Raw genomic sequence first — 15,752 nt, 5'->3', positions numbered from 1 at the left:
AGATCAGAAGTTTGCTAATTTCCAGCAAAGGAGGATGCTTTTTACCTGAGCCGCTATAAGAAGATGAGGAAGGTGTCCGTCTTGAAAAGCTTTTCACCGCAAGACTCTGGCCTCGCTGCTTTCGCCGCCAAGCTGTCCGGCACTTGGAATCTATGCTCTGCTTGATCCGGTACCAGTCAGACTCTGTGATTCCAAACTTATAGAAAAGGTGACCTGCAAAGCAAAGAAAATGCACAATGCCAAAATCCATATTCTACAGTTTGTGGGCTTCAATTAATGGGCTGCAGATTTAGAAACATGTGATGGCCACCTAAGCCAACTTCTGCCACTTCCATTTTGTAAATATATGGATCATACCTGCATACCCAGCACAAAGGCACTCAGAGCTCATATGAAAACAAACTTATGTTTTATAAGTTTAGCAATCACGGCTTCTTCCAAAGAATTATGGGAAATGCAGTTTGGTTAGGACACTGAGAACATGTACCAAATGCCAAGCATCCCTCACTAAACTACAGTTCTCTGGAATGTTTAATAAACCAGTTTAAGCATGATGATGCCTACAGCCAGTTTCCCTCAACAGCAGGATGCCTTAGACGAGCACCAGGCCTGTCAGAACTGCACATAGTGTCTCTTCTTCAAAATTTCCAGGGAAGGAAATTTCACAACTCTTCTGGGCAACTTCATAGCTCAGTGACAGAACATTTGTTTTGCATATATTGTTTTGCAGGCTCTAGTCCAGTTAAAGGAGACCCTGGAGAGAAAATGCAAATCAGAGCATGGGCTAGATGGGCCAGACTGAGAATGAGGGAGCTTTTGACAGCTTTGCAAGGCCCTGTACCCAAACACTGCCCCACACAAAATACTCCCACACTTTACCTGATGCACATAAAGCAGCTACCACTTGTGGCACACATGACATTTGCTCCACTGCAGCTGCCTCCACATGGCAGAAGAAAGGATTCTCTCCATGTCCCTATAAACTGATCACCCAACCCATCCTAACCCAGTATAAAGAGAAATATATCGCTCTCACTAGGCAACAGTTGCAGAACTGATAAATGCAAGGAAGTGTTCCTTGTTTTCAAAAGCAGGTCTTACATCCTGCTCCCAGCTGAGGGGTCCTTAGCAACTGAGAGGAAGGAACAACAACACTGGGCAATGCTTGCCTCAGCAATGACTGCAGCCAGCTCCACCAGGGCTGACAATAGTTTAAACAAAGGCTGAGTCTGAAAAGAGAGCGACCACAGCAAATGTGGAAGGAACCCATGGCTTAAGCTTCCAGGAGAGTACCATCAAAAAAATAAATGGAAAACTAATGCATTAGACACAGTCAGCATTTCAGAAGTTCCCAGTTAAAACCCATCTTGCTATTTTAATTAAAGCATCATGTCACAGTACCCACAACAAGCAGGCCAATTTCTTGCTAGAAATTACAGGAGGGCATGTCTCAGCTACATGTGGCAGAGCTACGCATTGGAATGGCCAGGATCACACCAGGAACTGAGGGGCCGAGAATTGGATTCCACCATCACACCATACATAGGGAATGCAAAGCATATTTTAAAAGATACTTCTGTATTTCTTTCTGCCAGAGAAATACGGGGACGCAGTTTCTGTTGCAGATTTAGACATCAGGAGAGGTTGGAATGAGACTCCCAGGGCAATAGCGAGAGTGGTGAGCTTCCTCCCTTCAGGAAAGGACTGCATATGCTCAGTAGAGCATATCCTTTATACGCAGATGGCAAGGCCAGCATCAGGGATCAGCAGAAGGTCTCTGGTTCAAAGCCGAGCAAGACTTCAGTTAGAAGGATCAGGCAGCAGGCAATGAGAGGAATCTCTCTCTGCCTGAGCCCCACTGCTGCCAGTCAGAGTACAGTCATACCTCGGGTTGAATGTGCTTCGGGATGAGCGTGTTCAAGTTGCGCTCCGTGGCAACCCGGAAGTAATGGAGCGCGTTACTTCCAGGTTTCGCCGCTTGCGCATGCGCAGACGCTCAAAATGACATCATGCGCATGCGCAGAAGCGGCGAGAAGCGGTGCGTGTGTGTGCAGACGTGCCGTCGCTAGTTACGTTTTCTTCTAGATGCGAACGGGGCTCCGGAATGGATCCCGTTCACATCTAGAAGTACCACTGTAAACAATAATGGGCTAGAGAGATAAATATTCTGGTCCTACATAGCCCTTTGATAAGCCTTTCCAAAGGATAGAAAATGCTGACAGATCCAGGCCTCATGCCCATATTGAGCATACTGTCCATCTGAATGAAATGTAACATGCTCCCTTGAACAATACAACAATAGCACCTATAAATGCTATTCTGCATTAAGGCAAGTGATAGAAGTTTTTAACATTATGCATAGCATGGAGAAAGTAGATAGAGGTAGGTAACACTACATGGACATCTAATGAAGCTGAATATTGGAAGATGTGGGGTGGATAACATGAAGGAGGCAGTGATGGTCACCAACTCGAATGGCTTTATGGGAGGACTGGACAAATTCGTGGAGGATAAGGCTATCAGCGGCTACTAGCCACAATGGCCATGCTCTGTCCTCCACAGTTGGAGGCAGTAATGCTTCTGAAGACCACTTGCTGGGAACCACAGAAAGGGAGAGCGCTATTGCACTCAGGTTCTGCTTGAGGGTTTCCCATAGGCACCTCATTGGCCACTGTGAGAACAGGATGCTGGACTAAATGGGCCACTGGCCTGGTCATGCAGGGCCTTTCTTATTTATTTTTTTTACACTCAGAATCCTTCCAGAAGCAGCAGTTGGTCATGCTCAACAGCTGTTACACAGAAAATTGTGTTAAGATGGAACATAGAAGGCAAAAACAAATTCTTTTATTAAACTAATAACATTTGACAATAGAATTCAGAGAGCAGTAGATAGTAATAATAAAAAACAAAGAGAGGCATAAACACGGCTGACGCTGGCCCTTTGCCTGGAGGCTTCAATTCTTCCGTGCTGGTCATGCATCACTCTCATATTGAAATCATTTTGAAGAGAATAATTGTTAGTGCATTGCAAGTATTTGTTGCTTAAAGGTAAAGGTAAAGGTACCCCTGCCCGTACGGGCCAGTCTTGACAGACTCTGGGGTTGTGCGCCCATCTCACTTAAGAGGCCAGGGGCCAGCGCTGTCCAGAGACACTTCCGGGTCACGTGGCCAGCGTAACATCGCTGCTCTGGCCAGAGCCAGAGCCAGAGCCAGAGCCGCACATGGAAACGCCGTTTACCTTCCCGCTGGTAAGCGGTCCCTATTTATCTACTTGCACCCGGAGGTGCTTTCGAACTGCTAGGTTGGCAGGCGCTGGGACCGAGCAGCGGGAGCGCACCCCGCCGCAGGGATTCGAACCGCCGACCTTTCGATCGGCAAGCCCTAGGCGCTGAGGCTTTAACCCACAGCGCCACCTGCGTTCCATTTGTTGCTTAGTTTATACCAAAACTGGTGTGGGGTGTGTGCGCGTGTGAACATAATTCTCTTTCAAGGAATCTGAACAACATAGCCATCTAAAACTCATGAACCTATGCTTCATGACATTGTTGACCTTATCAAGACTAGGGAGGGACCTTCTCATCTGCTGTCTAAAAGCAGGTTCATACAATTATTTGACATTCACAGGAATGCTTCTGCTACATGATGTCATAAGTTCAAAGGAGTGGGCATTGTGTCAAAATGGATTACCTGTGTAATCCTCCCCGCCCCCAGTCATAATGGAATATGATAAAGAACATAACAGTACAATCTTACTCAGAAGGATGTCGACTCAAAAGTAAGCTCCACCAGGGATTTCAGGATTTCTTGGTATGTACTTAAGTATTTGAAGGCACATATTGGCCACATTAGGGGACGCAGGTGGCGCTGTGGGTTAAAGCCTCAGCGCCTAGGACTTGCCGATCGAAAGGTCGGCGGTTCGAATCCCTGCGGCGGGGTGCGCTCCCGCTGCTCGGTCCCAGCGCCTGCCAACCTAGCAGTTCGAAAGCACCTCCGGGTGCAAGTAGATAAATAGGGACCGCTTACCAGCGGGAAGGTAAACGGCGTTTCCGTGTGCGGCTCTGGCTCGCCAGAGCAGCGATGTCACGCTGGCCACGTGACCCGGAAGTGTCTGCGGACAGCGCTGGCCCCTGGCCTCTTGAGTGAGATGGGCGCACAACCCCAGAGTCTGTCAAGACTGGCCCGTACGGGCAGGGGTACCTTTACCTTTACCTTTACCTTTTATTGGCCACATTTAGTGGTCTTGCAGACTTGTGTACCAATTTTGGGAAGAAGTGTAGCATCAGTCCAAGTATAAGGGCAAAGAGAAAGAACCAGAAGTTTCAGCAAAACCAGAGAGAGATTCCAGATGCATATATGATCACTGAACCAAGGTGAACAGACAGAATGTCCAATGGCGGAAGACAGAAAAGGAAGACCTTCAACAACCAATGAATATTATGTTTGGCAGTTTCAAAATGGGATTTAGGTGGCAGGTAGGAGGAAAAGCTCATAAATTATCTGAGGAATCCTGTTTCCACCCATCATTCTGAAGGATGAAAGTGTTCTCAAGCGCTTATATAGCTTTTATTATGTATTCAACCTGACCAAAGCTATGCTGCTCTTCAATGACAAGGGATCCATCAGGTGTACTTGGTGGCTCTATGGATATGGATAATTGCTCCAAACCTTCCTTCTGTCCAATTCTACTCAAATTTCCTTTCTGGGGAATGCGAGGGGAAGTAATCATTGGAAGATACGAGTGCAAACGCTTGTGCAAGCTAAGCAGAGAGGGAGAAAAACCACAGACTGTACGTGAACACACAGCTGTGTGAATACACTGCATTACTTTCAATGGAATGTACATATCTACTGTATGTGCATTCCCATCCCTAAGTGCAACTGGATGAATATGGGCACAGCCTAAAGTGAAATATGAAACTAGCAAAACTTATTTACTTTGTTTGAACCTGCAACTGGCACTTTTAAAGACAATCTGTGCACTTCCATAGTTCTAGATACAGGTAGGTAGCCATGTTGGCCTGCCGTAGCCAAAACAAAATCAAAAATTCCTTCCAGTAGCACCTTAGAGACCAACTAAGTTTGTTATTGGTATGAGCTTTCGTGTGCATGCACACTTCTTAAAATAGCCTTCTTCAGATATCTGAAGAAGTGTGCATGCACATGAAAGCTCATACCAATAACAAACTTAGCTGGTCTCTAAGGTGCTACTGGAAGGACTTTTTGAATCCGTACACAAACGCTTGCAGTGTGAACTTTGCTTTTCACCCCTTTTCAAATGGCACATGTGGTTGCACATAAAGGTCAAACAGCCAAACAGATGGATAGTCATAGGATACCCAGTAATGTTGTGTGTGTGTGTGTGTGTGTGTGTGTGTGTGTGTGCAGGGCCGGCCCACCCATGAGGCAAGTTGGGGTGATCATCTCAGGCAGTTGTATCCACGGGGGGAGCAGATCTGGCCTCTAAGGAATGCACTGCCCACTGCTGCTGCCGCAGCCACGGTAACAGGGACGGTTGCAGCATCCTCCTTGGAGGTCGTATCTGCCTCCTCCTCAGCAGCCCCCACCCAAATGCCACCTTTTGGCAAGTAGGAGGCACTACTGCTCTCCTCCCACTCCTAAGAAAAAAATGGTGGGGGCTGCCTTCTGGGGTCTCCTGGGCAATGCACCCATCCAGTGTGATTCAAAACAGCCCCCACTCCCCCAAATGGCCTTTAATTTCCACTTCAACCATTGAGTAAGGTTAATTTGATCTCTCCCCCCCCCCCCACATTTCTAATGTAGATCTTCAACGCTTCTCCCCTGGTGGGGTGGGGTGGGCGTGCGCCTCAGGCACCAAAATTTCTTGTGCCAACTGTGTGTGTGTGTGTGTGTGTGTGTGTGTGTGTGTGTGTGTGTGTGTTTATCATCCCCTATCAAATCTGTCTCCCACAGCTTGATTTTCTCTTTTTGGAAAAAAAATTGCAGGAGATCCTACCATGTATTTCCCACTGTCTCATCTAATTGCACTCTATGGTATTCTCAACCAAGATAAAAAACCTTTTAAAAACAAAACAAGTACCTCAACAAACCTATCACTAATGTGCCAACAACTTGCACATTTTCAAGCCTATGACTTCCCAGTCTGTAGCAATAAATTAGTAAACAAACAATGTTTATATTTTTTAAGGAAACCTGATTCAATTTTGACATCCCAGAATTTGTACATGGAAAAAACTGAGGAAGATATTTCCACCCCCCCACTAATTTGTGTGTGCTCTTGCTCCCGCCCCCCATAAATATATATCTTAAAAATGTAAAAGCCTTCTTGAGACATCCTTTTACATAAGCTCTTTTCCACAGCATCACAGAATTCCAGCTGGATGGCAAAAGCCACCCTATGTGCCGCCAAGAAAAACTAACTTAGGAATCAACAACACAAATTTCTCCCCTTCCAAAGGAGCTTGCGGCCTTGGAAAGCCCTGGCGTGACAGAAAACCAATGGATATGTAAAATTATTTACATTTTGCCAACAATGGTACCAGCAGCTCCAACTCTTGATGGTTTAACTCTTTCAGGGTGACAAAGAGAGTGCGTCTGAAAAGAAAGGGCAATGCAACTTTCTGGAATTCAATTTACGAGTGTTCATGAACTCATCACTTTCCTTGAATCACGCAATGCATTTTCCAGATGAGCTGTACATTAATTCTCACGCAAGGCAACAGCTCGCATTCAGCGGCGAGACTGTTTTTCCTCTCTCAATGACAACAGGGATTAAGTGATTCCAGGGATGCCTTCTGACTTCTAAATCCTATAAGAGAAAAATCACATGACAGACACTACAGCCATAACGATCTGGCACAAACCAGGATGCAAAGAAATTCATCCACTACTCTTTTCCCACCTGCTTTTTCATCCACAGAGGAAGGTAGGAATTGCAATAAGAAGAGCCCCATCCTGTCAGGTACCCAATAACTCAGTCCCTGTCCCTCTGCTGCAACAGAAGGCAAGACAGGAAGAAGCAGGAGGATGACAAAGTTTACGAAGGACCTAGCGCTACTTGCTATAAATCATATACTCCAAGCTCTGCTCGTAGGTATGCAAAAATGAAAACTGGGCAATTAAAACTGGAGTTGTAATTCAACCACTTGGATCTCTTGTAGGTGCACAAAGCATTTGACAGTGACCCCTACCACCTGCAACAATGGGCTTCTTGGCCAGGACCCATATCTTGAGGGTCTCTTGCCTCTCCAAGGGAAGAAATAGCTACAGTTCTGAAACAATGATCAACCGCTTAGTGTCTTTTAAGATATCACTATGCCTACACTGCCAAGGACATTTCACCACTTGGCAGTATGAGTGTTCATTGTAAAATAAAAGGCAGTCAGTGGCTGGATAAAGTTTTGAATATGGCAAAAACAACTGAAAAAATAGTAGGTTTCCAAAGCTTGAAAGGAACATACTGTTGTACTGTACGTTAGCAAACATCACCATAAAAAAGATGCACAGCACACATCACTGGGAAGATTTAGAAGGGATGAGAATCCCAGCAAATGCAGAGAAAAGGTTGTGCAAACAGTAAAAAAAAGATGGGCTAATGAGCCGCTGTCAAGAGGTTGGTGTGTGTGTCCAACTAGTAGGACAAGCAGAAAATAAGAGACTCAAAACTACACAGACACCCCTCAGAACACATCCACATGCTGTAGCTGCTTTTCCATCAAAGCAGATCAAAGTTTTCACAGAACTGCAGAGATATGAGATGGTGATGAACAGATCGAGGCAAGCATAACAATGCTGTTATGGCTTCCTAGATTTTGGTCAGGCTCTGTATTAATGGGGCTCAATCCCTTAAGAAGATCTCCAGCACAAGGACCACTGAAATGAATAGGAGTTGGGTAAGTTTTTCTTCCTCCCTTAAAATACTAGAACTCAGGGTCATTCAGTGAAGCTTATTGAAAGGACACACAAAATGCTGTATAGCATACACTTAATTTATCCAACTGAGTGCCACATTTAGACAATTTCATGGAAGTCGAATGGTCTATTCATGGCTCTTAGTTTTGATGGTTAAATGGATCCTTCCTTTTAGAAGCAGAGTATCTCTGGGAAGCAATTGCTGGGGAGCAACAAGAGAGTGCTGTTGCCCCCATGTCTAGATGGTGGGTTTTTTCCTGGAGGAATCTGGTTACCAAGAGAACACTGTTTTAGATGAACTCTGCTCTGATTCAGAGGGGCACTTTTTAAGTTATTAAGAGCACAATGGTACTTATATTAAACCTGTATTGATTACATCCTTGGAACAGAGGAGAACCTAATTTAAAACCAACTTGGAAAGACCACTGAAGAGCAAATGAAGCCACTTTGGGACAATCTCACTGGTGAAAAGTGATATACAAATTTTAAGAATATAAATTATAATAAATGATTTGGAGCAAACCATGTTTAGGACCACTTCTTTCCATTTCTTGTTTTTCTAGGAACTCAGTGGATTCTTGATATAATATTCTGCATGATTTAGTGGAACAATATTCTGTTTATGACCAACAACCAAGAAAACTGCTAGTAGGAAATAACTAGAGAGTTAAATTCATTTATTTTGCATTCTTGAATGATGGACAGCCTGTGGTAAATGTGCTGGGGGAGGCAAGGGTACAATGCACCACTGCCAGTTATTCATTTCCTTATATTGCTCCACTTGTTTCAAACTGCAACTAGCCAGTGACACCATATGGAAGCAAGAACAGAGGGGCAAAATGGGAAGATGCCAGACAGCAATGTTTAATGAGTTTACAGGGGTCAGCAAACTTTTTCAGCAGGGGGCCGGTCCACTGTCCCTCAGACCTTGTGGGGGGCCAGACTATATTTGGGGGGGTGAATGAATTCCTATGCCCCACAAAAAACCCAGAGATGAATTTTAAATAAAAGGACACATTCTACTCATGTAAAAACACACTGATTCCCAGACCGTCCGCGGGCTGGATTTAGAAGCCAATTGGGCCGTATCCTGCCCCCGGGCCTTAGTTTGCCTACCCATGGTTTATATCAAGATACCAGTCCATATGGTTCTCCTCAGAACTACAGTTGGAGAGAACATGCAGTGCGATCCTGAGCACGTTCACTCAAATGCAAAGCCTGCTATATTCCAAGGGGTTTTGGCATGCAGAGGGCTGCGGCCTTCATCATTTGCATCTATCTTTTCCCCTCGCCTTGAAATGTGTGACTGCCTCCCTCCATATGGCAGGAATGAACTGATTTACAAAGAGCTGTTTGAAATTGAAGCCAGGTTCTGGCAGCTTCAATAAAGAGGAGAAAGTGTTTGCAGAGAAGCACCACAACAGCAATCCAGGCTCCTACTTCAGGGCAGTTGGCTGTACAGATGTTGGAGGCGGGAGTTTGGATGCTTCAGTTCTGGACATATGGACCAGCTGACTCCTGCAAGCCTTGGAAACTTCCTCTTCTGAACACACCAAAGATGCTATTCACAAAACACTTGGGTTGTTTTATGCCTCATTATGACATTGCATATTTGAAAGAATTAAGTTCAAGAAAAGCAGAGTTCACAAATTTTGGCTGACCTTAGTGGCCAACACCAATCTGTGGCCACCTAGACCTTGACCCTCATACACAAGGGGAAAACCTTGTCCAAAAATGCAGCAAAGAAGAAGTGACACTTTCTTGCTACCATTGCTAACCCTAAGCTTAGAGATGGGAGTTGTGACACTGGTTTGTTCCTGGAATTGCGCTGTGTGGAGATGCAAAAAACAAGTCCCACCTCCCTCTCCACCTCATACCTCAAAGTACAGTGGAACCTTGGGTTGTGAACATGATCCGTGTGGGAGGCATGTTTGCAACTCGCAGCACCGTGTCTGACGCAATTTGGCACTTCTGCGTATGCGCAAAGTGCGATTTAGTGTGTCTGCGCATGCACGAGTGCCGAAACCTGGAAGTAACCTGTTCCGGTACTTCCGGGTTCGGCGTGTCCGTAACCCGAAAACACGCAGCCCCCACAGCATTCGCAACCCCAGGTATGACTGTACCAGGGAAGTCTGGTGCCAATACAAACCCCAGGTTTCCAGGAAGCGGTAGGAACGTTCCCACAAGTGCACCCAGTGCCTCTAAAACACAGCCAACTGCATAATAGAGAAATCCCTGCCCCCTGCCCAACCCCAAAGATGGGAGTAAACATAGGGCATGGCAAGCTTGCAAAAAGGTGGTGGAGCACTTACCATGGTAAGCAAAATTGTAGATCCCTGAGAATATGTATAGAGAATTGTAGAGAAAACATATTCTTTATTAAGTCTGTAATATTAGAAATGGTTCCACACAGATCCAGCAAACCTTGTTGAAGCTAACCCACTCTTGCTACATTTGGAATGTCAATGAAAAAAATCACTATTAATTTTAAGTATGTTTTCAGCATTCATGTTTCTGGGCACTCAGGTATAATTCCATACACTCCTGTTCTTTAAAGAAAGTTGGGCAGGGGGTCCCCAAGCCCAACAGGAAGTAACTTTCAACAGCTCATCTGGTGTGAGCAAAATAAAGATTTGTTCAACAAGTTGGTTAAGGATACTTAACGAGTATTTGAGTAAAACAAGATAGCAAGTTCAACATGAGAACAGCTTTCATTTTTGGTTCCGCAGATGGAATCCAAGTGTTCCGTGCAGTTTTATTAGTGGTAAGGCTCAGAAATGGCAGGCACGCCCGTTTCCTCTGGCTCAGCTTGGCTTCTTATTACAGTTCATCAAGCAGAGGCTGTTGTGGTGAGCCTCATCAGTTTCCAGATTTAACACCTGGCCCAGTGGAAAGCAAGGGAGTAGGAACAACTCCCCAGGTTAATAGCAGAAATATGAACATTATGAGTTACAGCATGTGCACAAATAGATTTTTATTAATAGAACTCTGGTTGAGCAGAACATGCAACAAATGGTAGGACTTAATAGAAACTACCATCAAGTGCAGAGCAGAAAATGAGGCTGATACTTGGGTAACTGGAAATGAATCTAACTGAAACTGTGATGAACTCAAGGGACTCTGACCTAACAGCCCTTTTTTTTTGGTGAAATGAATATTATTACTATTACTATTTTATTATATGCCACCCATCTGACTAGATTAGCAATTCTGGGTGGCTTCCAACAAAACAACTGAATGAAGTATACAACTGACCATATATTTGCTATCTAAGCTTCGACTGACTGGCTTCTTATATTACAATGTATGCAAGAAGCCTGGACAGTGGGCAAATAAACAGATGGACAATTTCACAAGATGGAAAAGAACACTGAAGTGAATATTCTATCAGAAATCAAGCAGGATTCAAATGTGTTCCCCATTAAATCCATTTGGGTGGTCTGCAACTTAGCAGAAAAGGAGTAGGGTACTTCATCACACAGGAGCAGCTCACACCTCTTCTGAGGAATGCTCACTCCCAAGCCACTTGACATTGTTTTCATATCTCTAGGACAGCTTGCCTATCTGTGAAAGCGTTATCTTTTCTATTGTCAGCTTAATACTATACAGTTCTAAGCTTTATACTATATAGTTCGATCCTCCAAGATTTTCCCTCTTCTTGTTTGTGCTATCCTGATGTTTTAAACAAGATCAACATTAGATGGAATAGTTCTATAGTACCTGCAAATCATACACCCTTAGATGAAGTTCATTCTGATTTAACAGGAAGAACGTAGAAGCTTATTTTCCTTGTTCTATTTTGATAGGGTTGCGTAATCTGAGTTTTAGGTTGCAGCAGTCTGTCTGGGCTACTTTAAACACTGATGGGTTCCAGATGAAACACACCCAAGAGCAGATGAATTAAGCCGATAACAGGTTCAATATAGAGGGCCAGGCTGTTACACTCTGTTTGACATTATACAGATTATTATTATTAATAATAATAATTTTATAAAGATGCATTTTAAAATTTGCTATTTCTTTCTGCTGTGCTGACAATAGCTGTTCTGTGTTTCTGGTGTCCACTTCTGGAATTTTTCAGCACCTTTGCCAAAGGAGTTTAACTTTTTGTAAATGTCCCCTGGGGTGGATGCCAAGCATGGCTATCATGCTCTCTCTTAGTGCCTCAAGTCATGCTCCCCGTAACACCCCAACCTCTCCTTTAATATACCCTTTCCTACTTCTTTGTTATATTGCTGAAGAAAGCAAAACTGCAACACCATGAGATAACTACTCAGAATTTGGTAAAAGTTACTGCTGATTTCAGGATCCTCCACAAACTCCACCCACCCTTTCCCTTTTTGTTTTGAAGACCTCTGAAGTATGTATGCCATGTACAACATGAGTGACATTTTATGTCCAGAGGAAGCTGTGACATTTTGCCATGGCCCATCAATAAAAATATGAACGGTCATTCTCTATATTGCCAAGGAGATAATTTAAAATCACAGCATTATTTGTTAAGTGACTTCCCCTGTACCAGAAGCAACAACAATTCCTTATCAACCTCAACTTTTCTAACTAGTATCTGGAATACTTATCTAAGCATTATTTATTTTAATTTAAAACATTTATATCCTGCCTTTCAGTACAAAAATACGTAACATACACCAAAGGGAAGCGATAAAAAAAAACAACCAAAAATAATCAGCAGTCAGAAAAGCTGTAAATAGTAATAAAACAAGGAGGGGAACATTAAAGTAGTATATACTAAACTGTCAGGATAATAAAATTATGTTCACCTGATGCTTGAAAGCTAATAAAAAGTCAACACTGGGTGAGCATTCCTGGAAAGACCATGCCTCTATGGGGGGTGCTGCCACAAAGGCAGCCCAGCACCTGGAAAAGAGCCACTGATGCAGGCCTTAGAGGATGGTTAGCTACACTTGGGAGCAGGTGGTCCTTAAGATACTCCAACCCCAAGTTCCATAGGCAATGTATCATTTTCTTTAAACATTGAGGCTGGACTTTTTTAAAGGCACAAATTTGCAGTGGTTCTTGTCAAATATCAAAATATCCAAGCCTATATTTTCAATTACACATATACTCCTAACTGCTGCCTATCAGATTTCACCCCCATCCCCAAATCCCCTTATTTTAGTAGCGTTGATGTAACGAGTTACTAAAACCATACTGTTTGCCTGAATCATACAGACATCAATTAATTGCCCCAAAGTTTCTCTCTGCAACCTCCACTGCCATTACAGCAAGCAACCAAATGAAAGCATATACCTCAAGAAGATAAATGTTTTGTGGGAAAGCTTATGCAGTATATCAAGAATTTTTAATAAGCATATTTCCCTGAGTTTGGAAAGTGTGGCTTCGGAGTACTATATACTTTTCAAAATATTTTCTATTAAATACAGATTTGGTTGGGGGCTCTTTTCCCAGAAGAAGGAAAGGGACAAAAATCTTTCCACTGACAAGCTGAAAGAAGAGACTTGAGTAAAAGGCGACTTTGGCAATCACACTGTGTGGCTGGCATTTGATGATGACATTCATTCAGCATCCAAGCTGAAAATAGCATGGTGGGAGTGCAAAGTAGGACCAGACTGACCCACATACAACTTGAACGTGTCCATTATGGGTCAGGAGGTCCAGAGAGGGACCAGTACAAAAGAGGTTCCCAGGAATTATGAAGGAGGAGGAGGAGAGTTTGGATTTGATATCCCGCTTTATCACTACCCGAAGGAGTCTCAAAATGGCTAACAATCTCCTTTCCCTTCCTCCTCCACAACAAACACTCTGTGAGGTGAGTGGGGCTGAGAGACTTCAAAGAAGTGTGACTAGCCCAAGGTCACCCAGCAGCTGCATGTGGAGGAGTGGAGACGCAAACCCTGTTCACCAGATTACGAGTCTACCGCTCTTAACCACTACACCACACTGGATCCTTCGACTTACATAATATTCAAGTGGTATTTTCAGAGTTGCTGGTGGATCTCCCACTGCCCTTAAAAATGGTATTTGAACCAAAAGTTGTAACCAGAAATCTTCCAGCACATGTTGCCAGATCTCTGCTGGAAGCCAACAGTCTCGTCTTATTCCAAAACCCAATGTGCATGCAAAATTCTGATGGAAACAGCAGAGTATAGAGTCCACGTACCAAACCATGGCTTGCGCTAACTGTGATTCAGAACCCAAACCATAGTTTTGAGCTTCTAGATGTACAATAAACCATAGTTTAGAGCTACTTGCCTGCTTTCATTTTCCCTTCTATCAGCACTCAGTACAGTGGTACCTCGAGTTAAAAAGACCTCAGGCTACAAATAATAATAATAATAATAATAATAATTTATTATTTGTACCCCGCCCATCTGGCTGGGTTTCCCCAGCCACTCTGGGCGGCTTCCATAAAAACCAAAAATACACTAAAATATCACAGATTAAAAACTTCCCTGAACAGGGCTGCCTTAAGATGTCTTCTGAATGTCAGGTAGTTATTTATTGCTTTGACATCTGATGGGAGGGCGTTCCACAGGGCAGGCGCCACGACCGAGAAGGCCCTCTGCCTGGTTCCCTGTAGCTTTGCTTCTCGCAATGAGGGAACCGCCAGAAGGCCCTCGGCACTGGACCTCAGCGTCCGGGCAGAACGATGGAGGTGGAGACGCTCCTTCAGGTATACTGGGCCGAGGCCGTTTAGGGTTCTAAACGTTTATTTATTCCGTTTAATGCCTCAGGTTACAAACTCCACTAACCTGGAAGAGTTACCTTGAATTGAGAACTTTGCCCCAGGATGAGAACGGAAATCGTGTGCCGGTGGCACAGCGGCAGCAAGAGGCCCCATTAGCGAAAGCATGCCTCTAGTTAAGAACAGTTTCAGGTTAAGAACGGACCTCCAGAATGAATTAAGTTCGTAACTAGAGGTACCACTGTAATGGCTGAAATTATAGTTTGTCAATGGAGGCATCACACCAAACATTAGTTAATGCATGGATAACAAGCCCACTTCAAACCATGCTTTTTTATTCTAGTTTGCTGCCCAATTACAAACTGTTGTTTCCCAATTCAGACATCATAGCAAAACAAAAAAAATCTTCATTAACCATGGTTTGGTGTGATGTACAAATTTTGTTAGTGGTTTCCCTTTTCCCTGGGGCAAGAATAGGGGACCTATGACCCTACAGATATTGATGGACTGCAACTCACATCATTTCTCCTATCATTCCCCACCCTGTCCTAGGATAAGAAAAGAGCTATAGCGACCTTTACTTCTCCTCTCAAAATGCAAGAGCAAGGAATGAGGAACCAACAACAATTACAGGGTGGAAGTGGGAGCTACGAGCTCTTGAAATTCACCCTCTCCTTACTTAGTATTATCCCTGCTGTGTTGCCTTATCATGTAACAGACTGTTCCTTGCAGGCCTTAATCTTCCTCCTCCCTTGATTGCTTGGGGGCATTCCAGGCACCCCTGTAAAAACCTGAACCCTACCTTCCAAACCTGACTTTGCATTCTTCCTAACTAGCAGAACTTAACCACCTCCTAAGTATTCATTCCTAGCTAGACAAAAAACACAGACTTCAGCTCTTAAGAGGGTTTTATTGAAGTTGTATGTCAGTTTAAGTTTTTCCTTAAGCAGAGGAATATATAGTTTTACGAGCAGCAGTGAAATTTGCTCTAGTTCTGTGCATTTCAACATGAGCAACATTCAATCTTTTGAAATGATGCATGTGGAAAACAAGAATTAAATGAGCTTGTCCTGTTTGGATCTCTGTTTCTGATCAGCTCAAAACAGAGAATGTATCTGCTTTGACTGCTTTGGCTGCTGTTTCCAATCTGTGGCTATCCTGAATACTTGAGCAACATCTGTGTTTTCAGATGCAG

At 43.8% G+C, this 15,752-nt stretch overlaps 1 protein-coding gene across 3 annotated transcripts in view; it reads right to left on the bottom strand.

Moving 5' to 3' along the window:
• The window catches only part of BANP (BTG3 associated nuclear protein), a 156,864-nt gene that overhangs the window by 85,362 nt on the left and 55,750 nt on the right, over nt 1–15,752 (bottom strand). For all 3 annotated transcript variants that reach the window (XM_079988855.1, XM_079988856.1, XM_079988857.1), the window contains one exon: nt 46–213. In XM_079988855.1, the coding sequence (XP_079844981.1) occupies nt 46–213 (168 nt within the window). The remainder of the gene's footprint in view (nt 1–45; nt 214–15,752) is intronic.

The sequence above is a fragment of the Podarcis cretensis genome (assembly GCF_951804945.1).
Source record: "Podarcis cretensis genome assembly, chromosome: 8".
NCBI classification, from domain to species: Eukaryota; Metazoa; Chordata; class Lepidosauria; order Squamata; family Lacertidae; genus Podarcis; species Podarcis cretensis.
This window is presented reverse-complemented; position numbering and strand designations above follow the sequence as displayed.